A 25,363-nucleotide genomic window follows, 5' to 3' on the forward strand; every position below is an offset into this window, starting at 1 on the left:
CACCTTCACGTGTACCGGCACCTGTTGCCTGCAGGTGTGCGTGAGACACGTGGGCGTCTTCAGGAACAATCGCATCCCCATCCCCAGCAGCTCTACGTACATTCAGAGAACCTGGAGAACCTTCTGAAAAATATCACTTTCAGTTTTGAAATTCATCTTAAAAAATCAGTAGGCATCGTTATATTGAGAATAGTACGTCATTTACGTCATTTGTTGCTATGACGTCACAATCATATGACATCAATTGTCCCTTCTGAAATAGTGGGTTACACGTCAGTGACGAGGACAAGCTTCTGTTGCTGGACCATCCCTTATCTCTATAGGTTACACTTGTTACACGAGTGGCCCAGTCGTAGGGGAGGTTTCCTCTACAGAGTTACGCCCCTTTGTGCACTCCAGATGCCTGGGGGATTCAAGTTTGAGTCACAGTTCGCTGGAGGCTCAACTGATATTGCTTCGGGCCTTTATCCCAGATCAAGCAGACACACGCGTTATTGTGTGATCTTGACTGTCTCCATAACATCGCTGATAAGCAAACAGCCATAGATGAGTGAGTGGGTTGCTATTGACGCCCTTTTGCTGTTCATGTTGGAGAAGATCGTGCACGTCCACCATATTGATAATCGTCACAGTTCAATGAAACACGTTGGTTTGATGTTGGCAAGTCTACATGCATAACACGGGTGGACCTGGATTCGAACCACAGATACTATATCTCTGGAGGTGTGCAAATGGAACTTTAGCGTTTGGGAAAGCAGTGATCTCGCGCTTGTGTTATAGATCGAGCACAATACACAATAAAATAGTACGTTAGCTCATATATAACCGTTATTGTGTCAGAATGTTGCTCCACCGCTTACAGTGTTTGGTCATATGAACATTCAAAATCGTCGGTGTTTGGTTATGTGCACATAAAACGTTGTGATCATTGTGCATGTTATAGCATTAGACATGCTGCTACCAAATACAGAAATGATATCCTCAGCTTCAGTAGATATTTGAGGCAAATATATGCTGTTAAATATTGTTCTTACTCGTTCGTCTCCCACCTTCCCCTGCCAGGGAGTCCTCGTCAACAACAGGACGACGTAGTGGTTGTCCGTGTTCATCATACAGTCCCATGCTGTCTGCATCTCCACCGGCCGTCGTGAGTGTTGCTGGCCCCGACCCATGCAGTTCCCTCTGTGATCTGGCAGCGTCCTTCCCTGGTGGGGCTCCGTCTTGTCCATTCCGCAGTCCTGCCAAGATTATTGTCCGTTTAATACCAACAATATATATGATGGAGACGTAACTAGCCCCGCCCACTCCACCACGTGTTGCTTCAAACAATACTGTGTCTGCTAACAGCACATGTGATGGAGATATTGGGACAGGCGGTTCTTCCTATACATAATCATCACATTTCAGTTCAAAGCATTGGAACTTCCGATAGTTTCGCGGCGGTGGGGTAGCCCGTTGGTTCAAGCGTTAGCTCGTCCTCCCGAAGACACGGGTTCGACTTCCTAGAGGGGTATAATGCCGAAAGAGCAGTTTTCTGTTCCCTGTCGTGATATTGCTGGGCTATTGTTGGGCTATTGCTAAAAGATGGTTAAACACTCACTCACTCAGTCGCATAAGCACCCACCAACTCACTCACTCACTTGAGAATCAGCGAGTAGATCTTATTTTCATCATGTTTCTAAACCTAAAGTCCATCTTATTACGTCAGTCACTCGAGTAGCATTTAGCACCTGCAACACCGTCACGTCCTCCATCAGTGTCGGCACCTCTAGCTTGCGACTGTGCGTGGGACACGTGGGCGTCTTCGGGAACAATGACATCCTCGTCCCCAGCCCCTGCAGCTCTACGTACATTCAGGGAACCTGGAGACCCTTCTGAAAACACCGTTTATTTAAATGACTACGGAGAACATCAAAGAGAATCAGTTGGCACTGTTATATCATGAATGTATCTTCCAAAACTTGTTCCCAGAAGAGATAGGCTACACTGAATAATGAACATTAAGATTATACTATTTTTTATGCTGTATATTGTTTTCTTTATCTCCAGTATAAAACAAGATTACTTAATGTTTTGTATAATGACACACTATCCAAACAGATGTATAATATTGTTCTTACTTGTTCGTCTCCCACCTTCCCCTGCCACGGAGTCCTCGTCAACAACAGGACGACGTAGTGGTTGGCCGTGTTCATCATACAGCCCCATGTTGTCTGCATCTCCACCGGCCGTCGTGAGTGTTGCTGGCCCCGATCTTTGCAGTTCCCTCTGTGATCTGGCAGCATCCTTCCCTGGCGGAGCCCCGCCCACCCCGCCACGTGGCGCTGCAATGAAGAAGATGTGCACAATCAATTCTTCCTACACCCATCAGGGGATCTTGTATATTCTTCCTACACCCATCAGGGGATCTTGTATATTCTTCCTACACCCATCAGGGGATCTTGTATATTCTTCCTACACCCATCAGGGGATCTTGTATATTCTTCCTACACCCATCAGGGGATCTTGTATATTCTTCCTACATCATATAAGGGGATCTTGTATATTCTTCCTACACCCATCAGGGGATCTTGTATATTCTTCCTACACCCATCAGGGGATGTTGTATATTCTTCCTACATCCATCAGGGGATCTTGTATATTCTTCCTACACCTATCAGGGGATCTTGTATATTCTTCCTACACCTATCAGGGGATCTTGTATATTCTTCCTACACCTATCAGGGGATCTTGTATATTCTTCCTACACCTATCAGGGGATCTTGTATATTCTTCCTACACCCATCAGGGGATGTTGTATATTCTTCCTACATCCATCAGGGGATCTTGTATATTCTTCCTACACCAATCAAGGGATCTTGTATATTCTTCCTACACCCACAAGGGGATCTTGTATATTCTTCCTACACCCATCAGGGGATCTTGTATATTCTTCCTACACTCATCAGGGGATCTTGTATATTCTTCCTACACCTATCAGGGGATGTTGTATATTCTTCCTACACTCATAAGGGGATCTTGTATATTCTTCCTACACTCATCAGGGGATCTTGTATATTCTTCCTACACCCATCAGGGGATCTTGTATATTCTTCCTACACCCATCAGGGGATCTTGTATATTCTTCCTACACCCATCAAGGATCTTGTATATTCTTCCTACACCTATCAGGGATGTTGTATATTCTTCCTACACCCATCAGGGGGATCTTGTGTATATTCTTCCTACACCCATCAAGGGATCTTGTATATTCTTCCTACACCCATCAGGGGATCTTGTATATTCTTCCTACACCTATCAGGGGATCTTGTATATTCTTCCTACACCCATAAGGGGATCTTGTATATTCTTCCTACACCCATCAGGGGATCTTGTATATTCTTCCTACACCCATCAGGGGATCTTGTATATTCTTCCTACACCCATCAGGATCTTGTATATTCTTCTACACCTATCAGGGATCTTGTATATTCTTCCTACACCCATCAGGGGATCTTGTATATTTTTCCTACACCCATCAGGGGATCTTGTATATTCTTCCTACACCCATCAGGGGATGTTGTATATTCTTCCTACATCCATCAGGGGATCTTGTATATTCTTCCTACACCCATCAGGGGATCTTGTATATTCTTCCTACACCTATCAGGGGATCTTGTATATTCTTCCTACACCTTTCTTCCTACACCCATCAGGGGATCTTGTATATTCTTCCTACACCTCATCAGGGGATCTTGTATATTCTTCCTACACCCATCAGGGGATGTTGTATATTCTTCCTACACTCATAAGGGGATCTTGTATATTCTTCCTACACCCATCAGGGGATCTTGTATATTCTTCCTACACTCATAAGGGGATGTTGTAAATTCTCCGCGTCATTAGATTAACACGCAATAATGTATCTCAGATATTCTTGAGAATGTAGAAACGGTATGTCACTGAATCCCTGAACTTTGGTTTTAGCAGCGATATATCATGAATCCCGAAAACGTTTCTCGATGTAATTCAGCACTCTTCACTGACGTTAAGTTTATTTCGTTTCCACCCAATACGTCCAAGAACTTTCATGTATCGACGTTTATCATAATAATAATAATATAAACATATTTGCACGTCGATTGTGCAATGAATTTACGGAGACTGTCCAACACCTTGTCAGTTGGTGCCCTTCTTTGGCACAAACAGCATATCTTAAACGACATGACGGCATGGCTTGATGCTTTTACTACCGTCTTCGCTATGCATGCCTGTGGTTTTGACTCCGAGGTCCATCCATGGTACGACCCTGAACATGTCCAGGGCGTCATGGAAAATGATGCTTTGAAGTTTCTCTGGAATAGGCCCATATACAGCCTCAGAGGAATTCCTGCCAACAACGTAATCTTGTCCTTTTCGATAAAGGCAATAAATTTATCTATATCATTGAATTTTCTGTCCCTTTTGACAGCAATGTGATTGGCAAGATTAAGGAAAGGCATGCTAAGTATGCAGACCCCGCCTTTGAAATGTCTCGCTGTCATCCCAAGTACACTGTCGTCAGGCTCCCCATTGTTCTCGGTGCCCTAGGTTTGGTACCTCCTGATCTCTTGGCGCAGATCAGGAGAGTGCCCGGGTTCTCCACCGGGAGCACAGCCCTTCTGACACTCTGGGTAATGCAGAAGGCTGCAGTGTTGGGGAGTCTACATATTCTCTTGACTTGGTGGGTACGACTAGGCAGTGTTTCCTGGGAGAAGTCTCATTCGCTGTCTGGGCTGCGTGTGGAGGGGGCAAGAGCCCTGAGCTGATGATGAGCCTTACCAGCCTGACTGTGCCAGGATCACCCGAACCCTCTCTGATGCAAACTATCTTTAATATGGAAAACATAATAAAAAATGCAGTTTCCGTAATGTTGGCGTGATGTGTTCATATTTGTCTGCACCAGTGATGAGTCTTGCTGCTGGTGAGTGTGTTGAGAGTTTGCTGCGATATGCCAAACATCAGAGAGTTGCAATAACCCAATCGCTTGATAACCAGTGCTTGGACGAAAGTCTGGATAGTTGATCTGCCAATGAAATCCTTGATTTGGCTGATGTTTCTCAGATGGAAAAAGGCGGATTTACAGACAGTGTCTGCATGCCGATCCATGCTCAGGGAGAAGTCAAATACATGTATAACTCCGAGGTTTCGAGCTTGAACACTTGGTGATATAGTGCTGTCACCTATCTTTAAGGTTGGCAAATTCATTTTCCCTGATAGAGACCTTGGCCTCAGGATGAAAAGTTCTGTCTTGTCATTGTTCAGATAGTTGGTAGACATCCAACATGTTATGCCGTCGATAGCTTCACTCATTAATGCAAATGTAGACTCAGCAGATGATGTTTTCAGAGGCTTGAAGCCTAGGTACAACTCTGTGTCGTCTATAAAGGTGATACGATAGGTTATGCCGTCTTACCCGTCTAGGGCACTAGCGTCCTCACGCAATTTCCACACCAAGCAATTATACAAGTGTATATATTCCATTATATGTAGTCAGTACATAGTTTGGTACAGAGAGTGGAATTATCAAACAAAACAATTATACAAGTGTATATATTCCATTATATGTAGTCAGTACATAGTTTGGTACAGAGAGTGGAATTATCAAACAAAACAATTATACAAGTGTATATATTCCATTATATGTAGTCAGTACATAGTTTGGTACAGAGAGTGGAATTATCAAACAAAACACAATGGAAAGGAAATGATTTTTTCGTGTTTTGTTTAAAGAAATTGAAAATCGAACGAAATGTTGTTAAATTTGAGTATTGTATTCCAGCAACAGTTTGTGAAATGTGGATGGGTAATTGGACTAGAGTAAAACGCCAGCGTGGAACCATGTGAGCCCTGCCATTCTTTAAATGCTGTAAATTGGAGCCGGAAGAAGAACATTTAAAAATATTCAAAGTAAAATAAGATACCCTTCACTAGTTGAGTATCAAGTGGAGAAGGTATAATTATATATATAATTATGTCAATGAAATGTTAAACAATTAAAAGAATACAGGTGTTGAACTATTCCGTGAGTTCTGACTCAGTTACATTTGTATAAATTATATCGCTAATTTAAGATATTTTTGATTGAAAATCTACCTGTGATGATTCAAGTGAACTCTATATGGTGTTATGTGACACCAAACCAACAGAAGTGGCATTGACGTCCTGGTATATGGGTACATGTTAGCAGGATGTTAGCGCTCTACTGGGGTGGGTACCAGGAATGTTAAGATACAAGAAGGCATCACACGGATGCCGTGACTCGTGGTAAACGTGACTATATCCACATGTGAAATTTGGGCAGCCTGAAACATGTGAGGTGAGGTGAAATTGGGTTTAACGTCGTGCTTGAGAATATTTCGCTCATATGACGACGTGTATGCGTGTGTATGTGTATGTGCGGCTGCTTGTACTAGCTCAGACTGAAGCTGGTTTTATAGTGCTAGCCCACTGAGATACCATGCCGCAGTGAAGCAGGAATACCCCACTCAGACACATTATACTGACTCCGAGCCGACCAGTCCTTGTTGTACCCATTAATGCCGCGCCAGGTAGGGACCAACAAGTACCATATTTTAACGTCTTTTGGTATGACGCGACCGGGGGTCGAACCCGCGACCTTCGGCTCTCCGGGCGGACGCTCTAACCACTACACCACGGAGGCGGTCCCTGAAACATGTAGTTGAGCTGTTTGATTGTGTGAGGCAATGTTCCGACAACATTACCTCACATATAGGAGTCATATGCTGCACCCATTTCGGGATTTGAACCCGGGTCTCGATGTGACAAGCGAAGGTATTAACCACTAGACTACCCCACCACTCGATTTAGCTGACTGTTATTGTATATACCAAACTCCTGGTCGCCGTGTTTCGGGTAGTATTTACAAGGAAGCCAAGTCTCCTCTGTTACTAAATTACATCAGTTCCTCAAATGTAACTGATATCAGAATGTAATGGGACCCTACCTCTACCAGCGTTGTCTGGGTCAGGTGTTGACGATCCCCGGTCTCCTGGTCTCCTCAGGGCGGCTCCGTGTCCCCCCACCTGTCATCCCGTCTCGGTCAGACGGTCGAGCAGTGGACATGACGTGTGTGCTGAATCCAGGATCCTCCATCTCACGTTGGGAGGACGGTGTGTCTTGACCATCGGGCAGCTTACCGTTTCCTGCAATAATGACCAGCGGCTATCTGTTTTGGAGTGAGTGAGTAAGTGAGTTTGGGTTTACGTCGCTTTTAGCAATATTTCCAGCAATATCACGGCGGGGGACACCAGAAACATGCTTCACACTGTGAAATCATATGGGGGATCGAACCCGGACTTTCGGTGGGATAATGGTATGCCCTCAGATAATATCATATAAAATCTGTTCAGTATAGTATTTAATTACTTCCCGTCATAATCAACAGTCAAATATTTGGATTGCTTGATTTATATTTAGACGGGGGCTGTTCTTTAAGGACACCCCCATTTAATCTTTCAAAAACATGGTTCAAGCTGGCCCTACAATATATTGAGAGTTGACACTTGTGTGACCATTCAGTATTTAGTTTGAACCTTTGGCATCATGCATGGATAAGTGAAAACATTAGAATAAGTTATTTCCTTATGATTAGGTCATCTGAAAGGGCGTGGGTAGTGTCTCCAGAACAAGCTCTTTCAGTAAACATGAAGGGGTAATCACTTTAACAAGCGATTGTAGTTTCAAACTGCCTTCTTATGCCCTTTAGTCTTAGTTTGATTCAAACGGACTTCTGCCTATTTCAATTATACAAATGTTTCTTTCATATTTTGTTTCCTGGAGTTTGTGATTTTTGTTTGTTTGTTTGTTTAGTGAAACAAAATGGGCATCGCGAGGCTGAGACATAGCAAAATCAGTTTACTTGAGGTTGACAGATATTATGTAGTAAAGTAGAACATATAAACAGCTGCAGTTGTATCATATTCTAGGTGAGACTGACTACTTTTTGAACGCTCTTCGTACATAAAAAGTCTATGTTAAGATTGACAAGTATAACACGTGCACCATTGGATCTATAATATGGACTATTTAACGTCTCTTGTCCTTCCAAACAGGTCACCTGCATTTCCTGTACACACATCTTCTGAAGCCGAAAGTTAGAAAATGATAATGTTGTCTCTGATTAAAACAACCCAGGAATTAAGTAACATGTTCTCTATCAATATATTTATTAGGATCCAAACCTTTGAGCGGTATTTAGAAGTTGTTGTGATGAACAATGGGGAAAGTTCTATGGATATACAACTTCTTCATTGTCAATGAAGGCGACGTTTTGGTTACGTCATAATCGCGTCATCTACACCGAAACGTCGCCGAAGTTGATAATATAGACGTTGCATATCCACAGAAATATTGATCAACGAGGCAGCAATGGTCGGGCCATTTGTACATCCCACGAGTTGCTTCCCTTAGACCGTGGATGCGACTCCTTAGTTCGTGCATTGTAGTATGTTTCTGTTGAGCTGCTGTGGACTCATATCAGGACGGATTACATATTGATCTCCACATATATGTTCATCCCGTATCAAAGCCGTGTATGTCCAAGGACTACATATTGATCTCCACATATATGTTCACCCCGTATCAAAGCCGTGTATGTCCAAGGATTACATATTGATCTCCACATATATGTTCATCCCGTATCAAAGCCGTGTATGTTCATCTCCCATATATGTTCACCCCGTATCAAAGCCGTGTATGTCCAAGGACTACATATTGATCTCCACATATATGTTCACCCCGTATCAAAGCCGTGTATGTCCAAGGATGATCTCCGTATCAAAGCCGTGTATGTCCAAGGACTACATATTGATCTCCACATATATGTTCACCCCGTATCAAAGCCGTGTATGTCCAAGGACTACATATTGATCTCCACATATATGTTCACCCCGTATCAAAGCCGTGTATGTCCAAGGACTACATATTGATCTCCACATATATGTTCACCCAGTATCAAAGCCGTGTATGTCCAAGGACTACATATTGATCTCCACATATATGTTCACCCCGTATCGAAGCCGTGTATGTCCAATGATCACTGTAGTCTATTAATGCTCATGAAATTGAACAAAATTAACTAATGAGAAATCTTGAAGCCATACCTGAGAGTACGGCAATATTCCGACCCCTGCCATTGTCTCCGCTGCTGCCCCCGGATGGTCTCAGCTGGGAGTGGGAAACACTGACACCTTCAGGAACTATCACGTCTTCATCTCCTGGAGCTCTCCTCACATCCAGAGACCTTGGCGAGTCGCCTGTCAGAAGGATCACCCATAGATTGTAGACTCAACCACTGACGTGATTGTAGAACTCATTAGCCATTGGCCCTTGTACAAAATATGCTCATGTTTATAAATGAATAAACACATCCATTTAACTGTATGTTTCTCTTTTCTTAATTATAACAAAGACTCAACGCCTAAACAATGAAATTTGATATTACCATAACCGTCACGTCCTCCATCAGTGTCGGCACCTCTAGCTTGCAACTGTGCGTGGGACACGTGGGCGTCTTCAGGAACAATGACATCGTCATCCCCAGCGGCCCTGCGTACATTTAGGGAACCTGGAGACCCTTCTGAAAACATTTACACAAAACATCTAATGCAATATCATCCTTCTCAGTTGCTTGATGTTACAATGCATCTTGCTTGTCAGTCCGAGGTAAGCTGTTACATCAGTATGGCGCAGTATTACGGACAATCAGCATTTCAGTATCAGCGGTTTCAAAGGCAAGAAATGGGGCAATGCGTCAGCAGGGTCCGTCTTTGTGGAAGCCTTGACCTCTCTTTTTAATATGTGTTAAATTCATAATAGAAATCTGAAACTTTGTCTGTTTATATTGAGTGAAGTGATATTCGATATTTGAAGCAGGTGAATATATTCTGAATAAATCAACTTCAGTAGATGACATAGTAGCATCGTGGTTCAAATTGCGAAAACATCAACAAGTAATACGGAAAGTAAGTGTTCATCACATATATGAATAACACACTATCCAAACAGATGTATATTGTTCTTACTTGTTCGTCTCCCACCTTCCCCTGCCACGGAGTCCTCGTCAACAGCAGGACGACGTAGTGGTTGTCCGTGTTGATCATACAGTCCCATGCTGTCTGCATCTCCACCGGCCGTCGTGAGTGTTGCTGGCCCCGATCCTTGCAGTTCCCTCTGTGATCTGGCAGCGTCCTTCCCTGGTGGGGCCCCGCCCACGCCGCCACGAGGTGCTGCAATAAGGACAGATTAAGGTTTGAATTGTTTGAATGTATGAATGTACAATTGTACGATGTTACAATGGAGATGCAGACATACCGTGTAGAACCGAAGTCAGATAATTATCAGTTTAAATGGGGGTACAGGCACCGTTATTCATTGATTGAGTATGTGCACTGTTAATTGTGTCTTTCAAGAATCATGCTCTTAGAGACTCTTCAGGTGGACATCATTCAACATTTCTGTTGACAAGCATGCACCTCTGTCCTACCTCTGTGATACCGAGACTCGGAATGTAGGCGGTAGTGATATAAATATAATCCACATACTAATAACTGGTCCTACCTGTACCAGCGTTGTCTGTGTCAGGTGCTGACCCCTGGTCTCCTGGTCTCCTCAGGGCGGCTCCGTGTTCCCCACCTGTCATCCCGTCTCGGTCAGACGGTCGAGCAGTGGACATGACGTGTGTGCTGAATCCAGGATCCTCCATCTCACTTTGGGTGGACGGTGTGTCTTGACCATCGGGCAGCTTGCCGTTTCCTGAAACACATGACCAGAACTCACAGATTGCAATCTGAGAAGCCGATCGTTACTACATTTGTTTGAGGCACCACAGATTGTCTTCGCTTTCAGGTAGACTGATATAAGGTAGACTGATATAAGGTAGACTGATATACAGCAGGCAGACTGATATAAGGTAGACTGATATAAGGTAGACTGATATAAGGTAGACAGATATAAGGTAGACAGATATAAGGTAGACAGATATAAGGTAGACAGATATAAGGTAGACTGATATAAGGTAGACTGATATAAGGCAGGAGACTGATATAAGGTAGACTGATATAGGTAGACAGCAGAGACTGATATAAGGTAGACTGATATAAGGTAGACTGATATAAGGTAGACTGATATAAGGTAGACAGATATAAGGTAGACTGATATAAGGTAGACTGATATAAGGTAGACTGATATAAGGTAGACTGATATAAGGTAGACTGATATAAGGTAGACTGATATACAGCAGGTAGACTGATATAAGGTAGACTGATATAAAGGGTAGACTGATATAAAAGATAGGTAGACTGATATAAGGTAGACTGATATAAGGTAGACTGATATAAAAGGTAGATATAACTGATATAAGGTAGACTGATATAAGGTAGACTGATATAAGGTAGACTGATATAAGGTAGACTGTTATAAGGTAGACTGATATAAGGTAGACTGATATACAGCAGGTAGACTGATATAAGGTAGACTGGTATAAGGTAGACTGATATACAGCAGGTAGATTGATATAAGGTAGATTGATATACAGCAGGTAGACTGATATATGGTAGACTGATATACAGCAGGTAGACAGATATAAGGTAGACTGATATACAGCAGGTAGACTGATATAAGGTAGACTGATATAAGGTAGACTGATATACAGCAGGTAGACTGATATATGGTAGACTGATATACAGCAGGTAGACTGATATAAGGTAGATTGATATAAGGTAGACTGATATAAGGTAGACTGATATACAGCAAGGTCTGTTATCTAGTGTCAACCCTGCTATGGAATTTGACAAATTTGTACTGCACGACCGTTATTACTTCCGGGTTGTCTTAAACGTTCAGCTAACATGACACATACTTATTTAACACGTATCATGATATAAAACACCAGGATCTATCACATCATTGTATAACACATATCATGATATAACCCACTGTTATATAACATACATCCTGATATAAGACACTGTTGTATAACATATATCATGATATAATACACTGAGATCTACCACACCACGATATAACAGTCACTTATTCAGATATAAACATACTGTGTTGGGAAATCAGAGGTATATAACCCAATTGAAACTACTCTAAAATCGATTTAAAACCTTACTCTACGCGTTCGGTTTTAAATAAAAATGTTTATCTCCATTGTGCCATAATCGCGTTACTAAGATTTTAAAAACGAACTATTTACCGTCGCGACAGTGCTGCTGCGCTAATCGGATTAGAGATATATAACGTGACTATATACATCAGAATGACTGTTAATAACCAATCGCAGTCCAGTATTTACTGAAGTCATGGAAGAACATAGTATAACATGTGATAACACACCATAATACAATACACAATGCTAGACCACAGAATTATACAACCCATCGTTAAATAACACAGCATGACATAACACCCCATCATACAACCAACTCATTTTTAAGGTGACCTGAAGCACACTCACTCACTTCAAGGAAATCAACACTGATTTATAGACGGGGTTTCGTGAGGACGAGAATATCGTGAAGATTCAACACTGCCTAGTTCAACAAACTGGCACGCGTCTATTGTAGCCTGTTAAAAACAATAAACATTTCGCCCATTTCAACATTAATCCATACCTTGAGGCATTACCTCAAGCTCTGGACTACCTACCTGAGAGTACGGCAATATTCCGACCCCTGCCATTGTCTCCGCTGCTGCCCCCGGATGGTCTCAGCTGGGAGTGGGAAACACTGACACCTTCAGGAACTATCACGTCTTCATCTCCTGGAGCTCTCCTCACATCCAGAGACCTTGGCGAGTCGCCTGTGAGAAGGATCACCCAAAGATTATAGACTCAACCACTGACGTGATTGTAGAACTCATTAGCCATTGGCCCTTGAACAAAATATGCTCATGTTTATAAATGAATAAACACATTCTTTTAACATGTAATTTTTTAATACAATTGATATTTTATACTTATCCTGACTCATGCTCTTTTGCTTGTCTCCTTCCTCTTGCGAACTATAGTGGAACACTTGAATCCCCTTTTGAAGCTCCCTTCAAAAAAGCAGACGTAAAATCACTCACCCCACGAGTAACCTCCCTTTGCCCTTTGGCGCCCTTATTAGTCACCTGACCAGCCAAGCTTGTCACACTCTCCGTATATGAGCCCGACACCCAGATTACCGGAAAATCCAGAGTGTCCAGAGGGGAGGTTGGGAGGGCTGACCTCATGAGTCAGGATAAGTATAAAATATCTATTTTATTCAAATTACAGATCCTTATCCTGACTCCTGCTCTTTTGCTTGTAGAATCCGACGGAACCGGTGGTGGTGGGTCAGGCCACTTCTGAATTCATCGGTTGTAGATTTACGTCCTGCATACCCCCCGTGGGAACTTCTGATGGCACTTGTGCTGATCCTGTTTTCTTCTAGCTTCCTCTGATGAGTCTTGGGGGGACCACAACGTCTTCTCCTGACATTATGTGTGGATTTATGCAACTCCCTGTCATGATGCTCGCATCAAGTGGAGAAGCGACCCTTCTTCATGTACGAGTATGTCCTTTACAAGTACAGGGCCTATCACTCATGCTGGTCTGTCCTAGACGTTCGCATGGACTCTAAAGCTCTAGCTCTCCAGAGCGTTGGCTTTTATAAGTCCCGTGATAAAAGGGTGAGATTCATCTCAGCGCCTTTGAGGAACCGTCAATTGTTGTGCTACAACAAGAGGCCCAAACTGGTGAATGCCAGAGACGTCCTCGGTAGCAATGTCTTTGAGGTAGTTGTTGGCAAACACCGTCTCCGACTTCCAAAGCAGCCCTCCATTATTGTCGAGATGGAGCAGTTTCCATACCGAGCGAGTGTCGATGCCAGCGCTCTGACTTCATGAGGGTTGGAGGCTCGTGGAGGCTCAAGTCCTGCTGCTTTGTAAGCTCTGAGGATGACGGCTCTCATCCATATCGATATCATCATACGTGTGACCTCTGTAGGCGTCTCCGTAGATAGAGGGATGAAAAGGCGCTTGAATTTTCGTCTCCTCGTCTTAGACCTTTGTAGGTAGACTTTCAATGCTCTGACTGGGCATACGGATAGGTTCTGAGTATCCTGTGGCCCAAGGACTGTCGAGAGTGCCAGGATGTGGAACTGTCTGTCTGGTTAACCAGGCAGTTGTTCTTTGCTATGAAGTCCCATCTCAATCCCAGATGTACGATGTTGCGATGTGCATCAAATTGTGTTCGTTCAAAGTCCAGAGCATGTATTTCTGACATCCAAGCTGCTGTTAGCAAGGCGATCAGGAACAGAGTTTTGTGTGTTAAAAAATCATAGGATGTCCTTTCTAATGGTTCGTAAACGTCACTGGTGAGATGATGCAAGACTACGTTGAGATCCCAAGCAAGCGCTTTAAATTTCTTTTGATGGTCGTCCAGCTTAAAGGAGCATAGTAGAGCTAGTATCTCTGGTACTTTGGTCAGCTTAACACCCGTCTTCATGGTGATAACTGTGCTGAGGGCCGCTAGGTATGTAGAGAGTGTTGAACCTTTTAACCGCCTCGTTTGTCTTAGATGACAAAGGTATTCCGCCACTTGAGGATGTGTTGCTTTCATCGCCTTCCTCAATGCATATTTCTCAAAACTCTGCCACTTGTCGTCCTCTGCCACAAGTTGCGGTTTGATCTACGTAGAGCTAGTGTCACTGCTTTCGCTGCTCTGGCGGAATATCCTCTTTTCTTCAAGCAAGTCTTGATACGTTCCATGCGTGTAGCTGGAATACTGTTGGATTCCCGTGTGCTTGCTTGGTGTGCGGATGAATCAGTAGGTTCGACCACTCTGGGAGTTGCAGTATTGGACTTCCAAGTTCTTGTATGAGGATGGGAAACCACACCCTCGCTGACCAATAAAGCGTGACCAAGATCAGTTGCAGCTTCCTCGTCTGCTTGATTCTCTGCAACACCTTCGATATTAGAGCTGGAGGTGGAAACGCGTAAGCGTTTAGTCCTTCCTAGCAGATGCTTAGAGCATCTCTTGCCCATGCTTGAGGATCGGGAATCGGGAAGACGAATGTTGGCAGCTGTTTGTTGATTTTTTGTAGTGAACAGGTGTATTAGCGGAGATCCTATTGTTTGTATGATGCATCTGAAGGCTTCTGGGTGTAGCATCCATTCCGTCAGGGATGGTTGTGTTGGACGAGAAAGAGCGTCTGCTATCACATTCTTGGTTCCGGGGAACGTGGCATGCAATATGTAGATGTTCAGGTCATCTATTATTATGCTGAATAGATGAAAACTGAGGTCTAGAAGATTCTTGACCTTTTTGATCCTTGTTTGTTGATGTAGAACGCCTCTGTCGAGTTGTCCGTGTGGATCATCAGGTTTGCGTTCCTTAATATGCTGGACCAGTGTAGTAAGGCGTTTATTACTGCTTTCATCTCTAGCATGTTGATGTGCCGACTCTGCTCCTGATTCGACCATTTCCCTGCTGCCACTTCGTTGTCGAGGTGAGCTTCCCAGTCTTGAGGTGATGCATCTACGTAGAGATGAGTGTTGCACCTAGTCCACCATAGAAGATATGGTTTCAATCCGTCCGGTAGTCCGAAGGAGTCCAGACTGTTGAGATGGGCATTCACAAACACTTATAGTGGGCGCAATTGTAGACTTCCTCTGCAATTCATGTCTTGTGCTGATGTGAAACGACGAAGTAGGCTCGGCCAACTTCGTAGTGGTAACGGAGAAAGTAGTACTTGAGATACCATGGCTTGTATTTAGACCCAACGATCCTGTGAGAAGACCATGCGATTCTGTGGTGAGGTGAACATCTTCCCAGAAATCTGCTCATATCCTACGATGTAGGTAAGTAGACAGTGGAACCCTTGCCATGTCCGTAATGGAAGCGGAGCAATGTCCGGTTCTGGAATCATGACTTGAAGTTTATTTCTACAATCTTCCGATAATATGTCAAGAAGACTTGTCCCCGGAACCCCAACAAATTGCAGTGATGATGCATAATTTGTGTACTGGAACTGCCATCGCTTTGAAATCTATTTATAGTAGACTGGCTGCCGTGAGCAGAATCGTCAAACGTATGTTGCTGCAAATCGCCGGATAAACAATCTTCAATCTGCTGACAGGGAAGGTCATTATGACCCGTGAAGACAGTCGAAACACGCTGTACCCTGCTAACTGGACTGTAAATGGAGCCTTCCTCCCACGTTGAAAAGTTGTTTCCAACTGTAGACGACTTCATGGTACGTGAGCTATGCACGACTTCTGCGCAGGGTGTTGTCTCTCATGGACCAATCAATTTGCAGCATTTGATTCATCTCAGATTCCCCCAATGTGACGTCACTGGTGTGGCAGGAAAAAGATCCTTGTAAAATCTTGTGCAGTCGTTGATTTCTTCATCAACACTCGGCCTTGTCCGTAACCTCCCGGAGTTACATGAATGAACACGTGTATAGCAGGCTAAGTGGAAAACACGCGAAAGATTTCGCCGCGTAATACCGATGTACGTAGGCTGTCGCCCTGGCTGTTGTGACTTTTCCCTTCTTCACTGAAGATAATGCAGTCGTCATCTTATACAGGTGATCAGCTGAAGTTCCATATTTGCTTAATGCTGATACCTGTAGACTGTCGTCATCGGTCTCAATGAAGCTCCGTAAAATAACGTGTTGAATACACAATGGTTCTTGTAGAGTTGATACTTCGCTACGATGAGCATGAAAAACGATGTCACGCTGAGGACTGCGACAATGCCAATGCTAGGCCAGTGATAACTGTCAAGCTGTCTCTTTCCTCACAAGAGTCAAGCCCGCTGATGTTGGATCTGTCTAGCCCAAAACAAGTACGTCTAGTAGTTGTGTAAGTTCTGCAATGGGAGTCGTTGATGATCTTGTAGTTCTCATCAATCTCTGGAGCCTTCGTGAAGGGTTCCATCTGAAGTAGTGGGAATTTCCTGGCGTTGAACGTGGGGACATGTTGACTGTGGAACTTCGTAGCCTTACCAAGGCCGCGTTGAGATTCTCCGATACTTGAGCAATCAGTCGATAGGTAAAAGGTGAACGTATCAATTCAACGTTAGATATCTTGTACGTGTGTGCTTCTGATCCACGCCCACGTGAGTCACTGCCTGCCTGAAGACCTGCCTGAAGACCAGAGAGCAGGTGAATTTTCCATGTATCGGAGAATATAATTCCACTATCATCTTCATATCTAGATGCCTCTTGTTCTGAAGACCGTTGCCGTTGTGCTTCCTCCCTACGTGGAGATCTGCGTGGAGACATTCGCGAATGCCTTCGTTGAGACGTGCGTGGAGTGAAGATCTTCCTGAAGACCTGCGCGAAGGAGACCGATCCGTATAATAGATCTTCTCTGGAGTCTTGAGACGTATTTTTGCACCTTAGTGAAGGTGTAGATTCTCTTCTGTGGGATGTGAGGTACGTTCGCGCAGGTCCCTGATGGCTGTCCGATCTGAGGTCGAGGATGATCTGCGATGCTCCGGTGAACGTCTGGTTCTCCTTCGTGAATGCTCCTTCTCTACTGCAGGCTCATCGTTGTCTGGGCTGACAGGTTTCTGGGGAAGTTGCCGTGGATGACTGTTAAGTGTGTGATCCTTCACGAACGTTCCCTTCTTCACGCAGGTTGCCATCTTCAATCGGATGCGCTCTGCAGGCTGCTTGTTCTTCGTGCAGGTTCGTCGTAGATGGGGTCTTCGCCGCAGCCTTCTCCTGCGCGAACCTCGGCTCCATCAGGTCCATCATCTGCTGAGTAAACTGCTGCATGAAGATACCCGGGTTGAAATTCTGCGCTGACAACTGCTGCTGCAAAGATGACGACACATCTGCGAGTGCTGAGGTTTCTTCCAAGGCCTGCCTGTCGTCTCTGGTCTCTGAAGTCTGCGTTGACAGGACGTCAGACTGCGTTGAGATGACTGCTGACGTCACAGTAGAAGAGGACCTCGTCTTCTTCTTAACTGCTACCTCAGGAATCAGGATGTTAGGACGTCTGACTGCGTTGAGATGACTGCTGACGTCACTGTAGAAGAGGACCTCGTCTTCTTCTTAACTGCTACTTCAGGAATCAGGATGTTAAGACATCTGACTGCATTGCGATGACTGCTGACGTCACAGTAGAAGAGGACCTCGTCTTCTTAACTGCTACTTCAAGAATCAGGATGTTAAGACATCTGACTGCATTGCGATGACTGCTGACGTCACAGTAGAAGAGGACCTCGTCTTCTTCTTAACTGCTACCTCAGGAATCAGGATGTTAGGACGTCTGACTGCGTTGAGATGACTGCTGACGTCACTGTAGAAGAGGACCTCGTCTTCTTCTTAACTGCTACCTCAGGAATCAGGATGTTAGGACGTCTGACATCAGGATGGGCGGCTCATCGTATACATCTGCTTCGTCCGAAGGGGTAGATCTCTGCGGCGAAAGACCTCGTCTTCTCCGCCGCCCCATAGGAAGACTTCGTCAAAGTCTCATCTGCAGACGACTTCTTCTTCTCAGAAGACGATGCCCTGGTCTTCTTAGACTGTGACAAAGGTAGTTGTGATGATGATGATCTCTTCCTGGATCCGGAGCTGCCATCTGCCACAGTCACAAGCTCTGTAGTAGCAACCGGTAAATCACTGGAATGGTGAATCTCATCAGACAGCAATAAACGGTTATCAACGCATTCACTTTGTTTAGACATGACTTGTAAAAGTCGTCTAGACCTGTCCTTGGCACGTCTAAGAATAAAATATAAATAATTATTAAATTCAATTTCAGATAATTGCTCACAAAGTTTACAGCGAAGGCTGGAAGTAGAAGTGCGATTAGGACATAATAAATGCGGATCTGCAACCGACAAACGAACCTGCAACGAATGCAAAATTTCATCACTTGTAAACAAAATGAAAAATCATGTCAACAACGTGAATAAACAAATAATTTGGACAAAATTTCAAACCATATTGCTGGTATATCCTTCCTAAATGCCGTATACAGCAAATTTAGTAGTAAATGCCTAAATATAAAAGGATATAGTGCCGTATAGGGGACCCAGGCGCTCTCACAACCGACCTCTAGGGCGAAGAAGGAGAGAGTGACAAGCTTGGCTGGTTAGGTGACCAAAATGGCCCCAAAGGGCAAAGGGAGGCTACCCTTCGGGTGAGTGATTTTACGTCCACTTTTTTTAAGGGAGCTTCGAAAGGGGATTCAAGTGTTCCAGTATAGTTCACAAGAGGAAGGAGACAAGCAAAAGAGCATGAGTCAGGATAAGGAAAAACTGTATGTTTCTCTTTTCTTAATTATAACAAAAGACTCAACGCCTAAACAATGAAATTTGATATTACCATAACCGTCACGTCCTCCATCAGTGTCGGCACCTCTAGCTTGCAACTGTGCGTGGGACACGTGGGCGTCTTCAGGAACAATGACATCGTCATCCCCAGCGGCTCTGCGTACATTTAGGGAACCTGGAGACCCTTCTGAAAACATTTACACAAAACATCTAATGCAATATCATCCTTCTCAGTTGCTTGATGTTACAATGCATCTTGCTTGTCAGTCCGAGGTAAGCTGTTGCATCAGTATGGCGCAGTATTACGGACAATCAGCATTTCAGTATCGGTGGTTTCAAAGGCAAGAAATGGGACAATGCATCAGCAGAGTCCGTATTTGTGGAAGCCTTGACCTTTCTTTTTGATATGTGTTAAATTCATAATAGAAATCTGAAACTTTGTCTGTTTATATTGAGTGAAGTGATATTCGATATTTGAAGCAGGTGAATATATTCTGAATAAATCAACTTCAGTAGATGACATAGTAGCATCGTGGTTCAAATTGCGAAAACATCAACAAGTAACACGGAAAGTAAGTGTTCATCACATATATGAATAACACACTATCCAAACAGATGTATATTGTTCTTACTTGTTCGTCTCCCACCTTCCCCTGCCACGGAGTCCTCGTCAACAGCAGGACGACGTAGTGGTTGGCCGTGTTCGTCATACAGTCCCATGCTGTCTGCATCTCCACCGGCCGTCGTGAGTGTTGCTGGCCCCGATCCATGCAGTTCCCTCTGTGATCTGGCAGCGTCCTTCCCTGGTGGGGTCCCGCCCACCCCGCCACGAGGTGCTGCAATAAGCACAGATAAAGGTTTGAATTGTTTGAATGTATGAATGTACAATTGTACGATGTTACAGTGGATATGCAGACATACCGTGTAGAACCGAAGTCAGATAATAATCAGTTTAAATGGGGGTACAGGCACCGTTATTCATTGATTGAGTATGTGCACTGTTAATTGTGTCTTTCAAGAATTATGCTCTTAGAGACTCTTCGGGTGGACATCAGACAACATTTCTGTTGACAAGCATGCACCTCTGTCCTACCTCTGTGATACCGAGACTCGGAATGTAGGCGGTAGTGATATAAATATAATCCACATACTAATAACTGGTCCTACCTGTACCAGAGTTGTCTGTGTCAGGTGCTGACGATCCCCGGTCTCCTGGTCTCCTCAGGGCGGCTCCGTGTTCCCCACCTGTCATCCCGTCTCGGTCAGACGGTCGAGCAGTGGACATGACGTGTGTGCTGAATCCAGGATCCTCCATCTCACTTTGGGAGGACGGTGTGTCTTGACCATCGGGCAGCTTGCCGTTTCCTGAAACACATGACCACAACTCCAAGATTGCAATCTGAGAAGCCGATCGTTACTACATCTGTTTGAGGCACCACAGATATAGTCTTCGCTTTCAGGTAGACAGATATAAGGTAGACTGATATAAGGTAGACTGATATACAACAGGTAGACTGATATAAGGTAGACTGATATAAGGTAGACTGATATAAGGTAGACTGATATAAGGTAGACTGATATAAGGTAGACTGATATAAGGTAGACAGATATAAGATAGACTGATATAAGGTAGACTGATATAAGGTACACTGATATAAGATAGACTGATATAAGGTAGACTGATATACAACAGGAAGACTGATATAAGGTAGACTGATATAAGGTAGACTGATATAAGGTAGACAGATATAAGGTAGACTGATATAAGGTAGACTGATATAAGGTAGACAGATATAAGGTAGACTGATATAAGGTAGACAGACTGATATAAGGTAGACTGATATAAGGTAGACTGATATAAGGTAGACTGATATAAGGTAGACTGATATACAACAGGTAGACTGATATAAGGTAGACTGATATAAGGTAGACTGATATAAGGTAGACTGATATACAACAGGTACACTGATATAAGGTAGACTGATATAAGGTAGACTGATATAAGGTAGACTGATATAAGGTAGACTGATATAAGGTAGACTGATATATGGTAGACTGATATAAGGTAGACAGACTGATATAAGGTAGACTGATATAAGGTAGACTGATATAAGGTAGACTGATATACAACAGGTAGACTGATATAAGGTAGACTGATATAAGGTAGACTGATATAAGGTAGACTGATATAAGGTAGACTGATATAAGGTAGACTGATATACAGCAGAGAGACTGATATAAGGTAGACTGATATAAGGTAGACTGATATAAGGTAGACTGATATAAGGTAGACTGATATAAGGTAGACTGATATAAGGTAGACAGATATAAGGTAGACTGATATAAGGTAGACTGATATAAGGTAGACAGATATAAGGTAGACTGATATAAGGTAGACTGATATAAGGTAGACTGATATAAGGCAGACAGACTGATATAAGGTAGACTGATATAAGGTAGACTGATATAAGGTAGACTGATATAAGGTAGACTGATATAAGGTAGACTGATATACAACAGGTAGACTGATATAAGGTAGACTGATATAAGGTAGACTGATATAAGGTAGACTGATATACAACAGGTACACTGATATAAGGTAGACTGATATAAGGTAGACGGATATAAGGTAGACTGATATAAGGTAGACTGATATCAGGTAGACTGATATATGGTAGACTGATATACAACAGGTAGACTGATATAAGGTAGATTGATATAAGGTAGACTGATATAAGGTAGACTGATATACAACAGGTACACTGATATAAGGTAGACTGATATAAGGTAGACTGATATAAGGTAGACTGATATAAGGTAGACAGATATAAGGTAGACTGATATAAGGTAGACTGATATAAGGTAGACTGATATAAGGCAGACTGATATAAGGTATACTGATATACAACAGGTAGACTGATATAAGGTAGACTGATATAAGGTAGACCGATATACAACAGGTACACTGATATAAGGTAGACTGGATATAAGGTAGACAGATATAAGGTAGACTGATATAAGGTAGACTGATATAAGGTAGACTGATATAAGGTAGACTGATATACAGCAGGTAGACTGATATAAGGTAGACTGATATAAGGTAGACTGATATAAGGTAGACTGATATAAGGTAGACTGATATAAGGTAGACTGATATAAGGTAGACTGATATAAGGTAGACTGATATAAGGTAGACTGATATAAGGTAGACTGATATACAACAGGTAGACTGATATAAGGTAGACTGATATAAGGTAGACTGATATAAGGTAGACTGATATAAGGTAGACTGATATACAACAGGTAGACTGATATAAGGTAGACTGATATAAGGTAGACTGATATAAGGTAGACTGATATAAGGTACACTGATATAAGGTAGACATATAAGGTAGATTGATATACAGCTGGTAGACTGATATAAGGTAGACTGATATACAGCAAGGTCTGTTATCTAGTGTCAACCCTGCTATGGAATTTGACAAATTTGTAAACTGCACGACCGTTATTACTTCCGGGTTGTCTTAAACGTTCAGCTGACATGACACATAGTTATTTAACACATATCATAATATAAAACACCAGGATCTATCACATCATTGTATAAGACATATCATGGTATAACCCACTGTTATATAACATTCATCGTGATATAATACAGTGTTATATAACATATATCATGGTATGACACGCTGACTGACTGAGGTTAGTTTTACGCCGCTTTTATTCCAGCAATATCACGGTGGGGGACACCAGAAATGGGCTTAACACTTTGTGCCTATGTGGGGAATCGATCCCGGATCCTCGGCGTGACGAGCCAACGCTTTAACCACTAGGCTACCCCACCGCCCATATAACACGCTGAGATCTACCAATCCACGATATAACAGTCAATAATTCAGATATAAACATTCTGTTTTGGGAAATCAGAGGTATATATAACCCAACTGAAACGACTCTAACATCGATTTAAAACCTTACTCTACGCGTTTGGTTTTAAATAAAAATGTTTATCTCCATTGTGCCATACTCGCGTTACTTAGATTTTAAAAACGAACTATTTACCGTCGCGACGGTGCTGCTGCGCTAATCGGTTCAGAGATATATAACGTGACTATATACCTCAGAATGACTGTTAATAACCAATCGCAGTCCAGTATTTACTGAAGTCATGGAAGAATATAATATAACATGTGATAACACACCATAAAATAATACACAATGCTATACCACAGAAGTATACAACCCATCATTAAATAACACAGCATGACATAACACCCCATCATATAACTAACTAATTTGGTGACCTGAAGCACACTCACTCACTTCAAGGAAATCAACACTGATTTATAGACGGGGTTTCGTGAGGACGAGAATATCGTGAAGATTCAACACTGCCTAGTTCAACAAACTGGCACGCGTCTATTGTAGCCTGTTAAAAACAATAAACATTTTGCCCATTTCAACATCAATCCATACCTTGAGTCATTACCTCAAGCTCTGGACTACCTACCTGAGAGTACGGCAATATTCCGACCCCTGCCATTGTCTCCGCTGCTGCCCCCGGATGGTCTCAACTGGGAGTGGGAAACACTGACACCTTCAGGAACTATGACGTCTTCATCTCCTGGAGCTCTCCGCACATCCAGAGACCTTGGCGAGTCGCCTGTGAAAAGGATCACCCAAAGACTTGTACAGAGTATCAGGCGATATGCGTACAGAGAGCCACTGACTTGATCTGGACATAGCCACAAAATATGGGGAATACCATGAACAAACATCCCCAACCCAATCCGAGTATAAATAGCATTTTACTGAGTCAAATTCCTCTTTTTAATGAGCCTTGGCTTATAGAAACTAAAGTGTTATTTCACATGTGTTGTTCCAAGTGAACATCCAACAACAATTTAAGCTGTCGTGTTCCAATATTTGATATTAACGTCACCTTCACGTGTGTCGGCACCTCTAGCTTGCAACTGTGCGTGGGACACGTGGGCGTCTTCGGGAACAATCGCATCCTCGTCCCCAGCGGCTCTACGTACATTCAGGGAACCTGGAGACCCTTCTGAAAAATATCACGTTTTAAAATGATAACTTCATGATCAACAATCAGTAGGCATCGTTATATTGAGAATTTTACATCTCATACTGTCGTCAAGTGGAGATATCGTTGCAACCCTTTGTTCCTGTGACGTCACAATTATATGACGTCAATTATCCTGTCGTCATTGAAGCGGTAGATAAATAGAGAATACTACACGAGGTCTCATTACATACGAATTATACGAAATTATACGAATTATACGAATTATAGCGAAAGCGAGGTCAAATAACATAGGAAGGTCACGAGTTTCGTAAAATTCGTATGTAATGAGACCGAGTGTGGTATTTTATTTATTACCCACGTCTTACATGCATTAAATTGAAAAATAGTGTATTTTTGTTAATATTTTGGTTTCAAACCGAAACCGATTTCATAAAGAGGTTGCGGAAGAGTTTTGTACTATAGTACAATATTTGCATGACGTCACACTGTAATGACGTCACTGCCTTGGTAACCGACGTCATGATTCATGTCAGTTGTCATCGCCTCGTACAGCCTCCTACAGTAAACTACTCCGTAGCACCCCGCTTCTTGGTTTGCAGTTGCTACATTCGGCTAACATCACTGGTGGAAACATTGCGTTTATGTTTTTCGACGGATATAATGTCTCAGTTCGACTCACAATTAAACAGCGACACGGCAACGTTCGCGATGTTTACATTCCCACAATGCATTTAAGTTGTAGAATGAATGAATTCACGTGTTTGTTATGAATGAAAAAATAGTTACGTCAGAATGTGACCTAATTGAGAGGTCATCGGTTATCCAATCAAATCGTTAGAATCTCAGGTCAAGTCGTTACGACACAGGTCAACGCGATACGACACTCGTGTGACGTACGAGATTAGTATGCAACTACCCATACGTTGACCACGTGGGTAATAATACTGTTTACAACATACCGGTGAAAACTGTTTACAAACTGATAAATGTGGATTAGGTAGAACAGATAG

At 43.0% G+C, this 25,363-nt stretch overlaps 1 protein-coding gene across 1 annotated transcript in view; it reads right to left on the reverse strand.

The window, feature by feature from the left end:
• The window catches only part of LOC124268515 (collagen alpha-1(II) chain-like), a 78,521-nt gene that overhangs the window by 25,622 nt on the left and 27,536 nt on the right, over positions 1–25,363 (reverse strand). The window contains exons 11-21 of the mRNA XM_046703500.1: positions 24,252–24,371; positions 23,820–23,972; positions 20,474–20,671; positions 19,939–20,142; positions 19,359–19,493; positions 12,694–12,846; positions 10,600–10,794; positions 2,121–2,324; positions 1,731–1,874; positions 1,035–1,238; positions 4–123 (exon numbers count right to left, since the gene is read on the reverse strand). Of these exons, the coding sequence (XP_046559456.1) occupies positions 4–123; positions 1,035–1,238; positions 1,731–1,874; positions 2,121–2,324; positions 10,600–10,794; positions 12,694–12,846; positions 19,359–19,493; positions 19,939–20,142; positions 20,474–20,671; positions 23,820–23,972; positions 24,252–24,371 (1,830 nt within the window). The remainder of the gene's footprint in view (positions 1–3; positions 124–1,034; positions 1,239–1,730; positions 1,875–2,120; positions 2,325–10,599; positions 10,795–12,693; positions 12,847–19,358; positions 19,494–19,938; positions 20,143–20,473; positions 20,672–23,819; positions 23,973–24,251; positions 24,372–25,363) is intronic.

Source organism: Haliotis rubra, unplaced genomic scaffold (genome assembly GCF_003918875.1).
Source record: "Haliotis rubra isolate DU_JTF1 unplaced genomic scaffold, ASM391887v1 Scf1388, whole genome shotgun sequence".
Taxonomy (NCBI): domain Eukaryota; kingdom Metazoa; phylum Mollusca; class Gastropoda; order Lepetellida; family Haliotidae; genus Haliotis; species Haliotis rubra.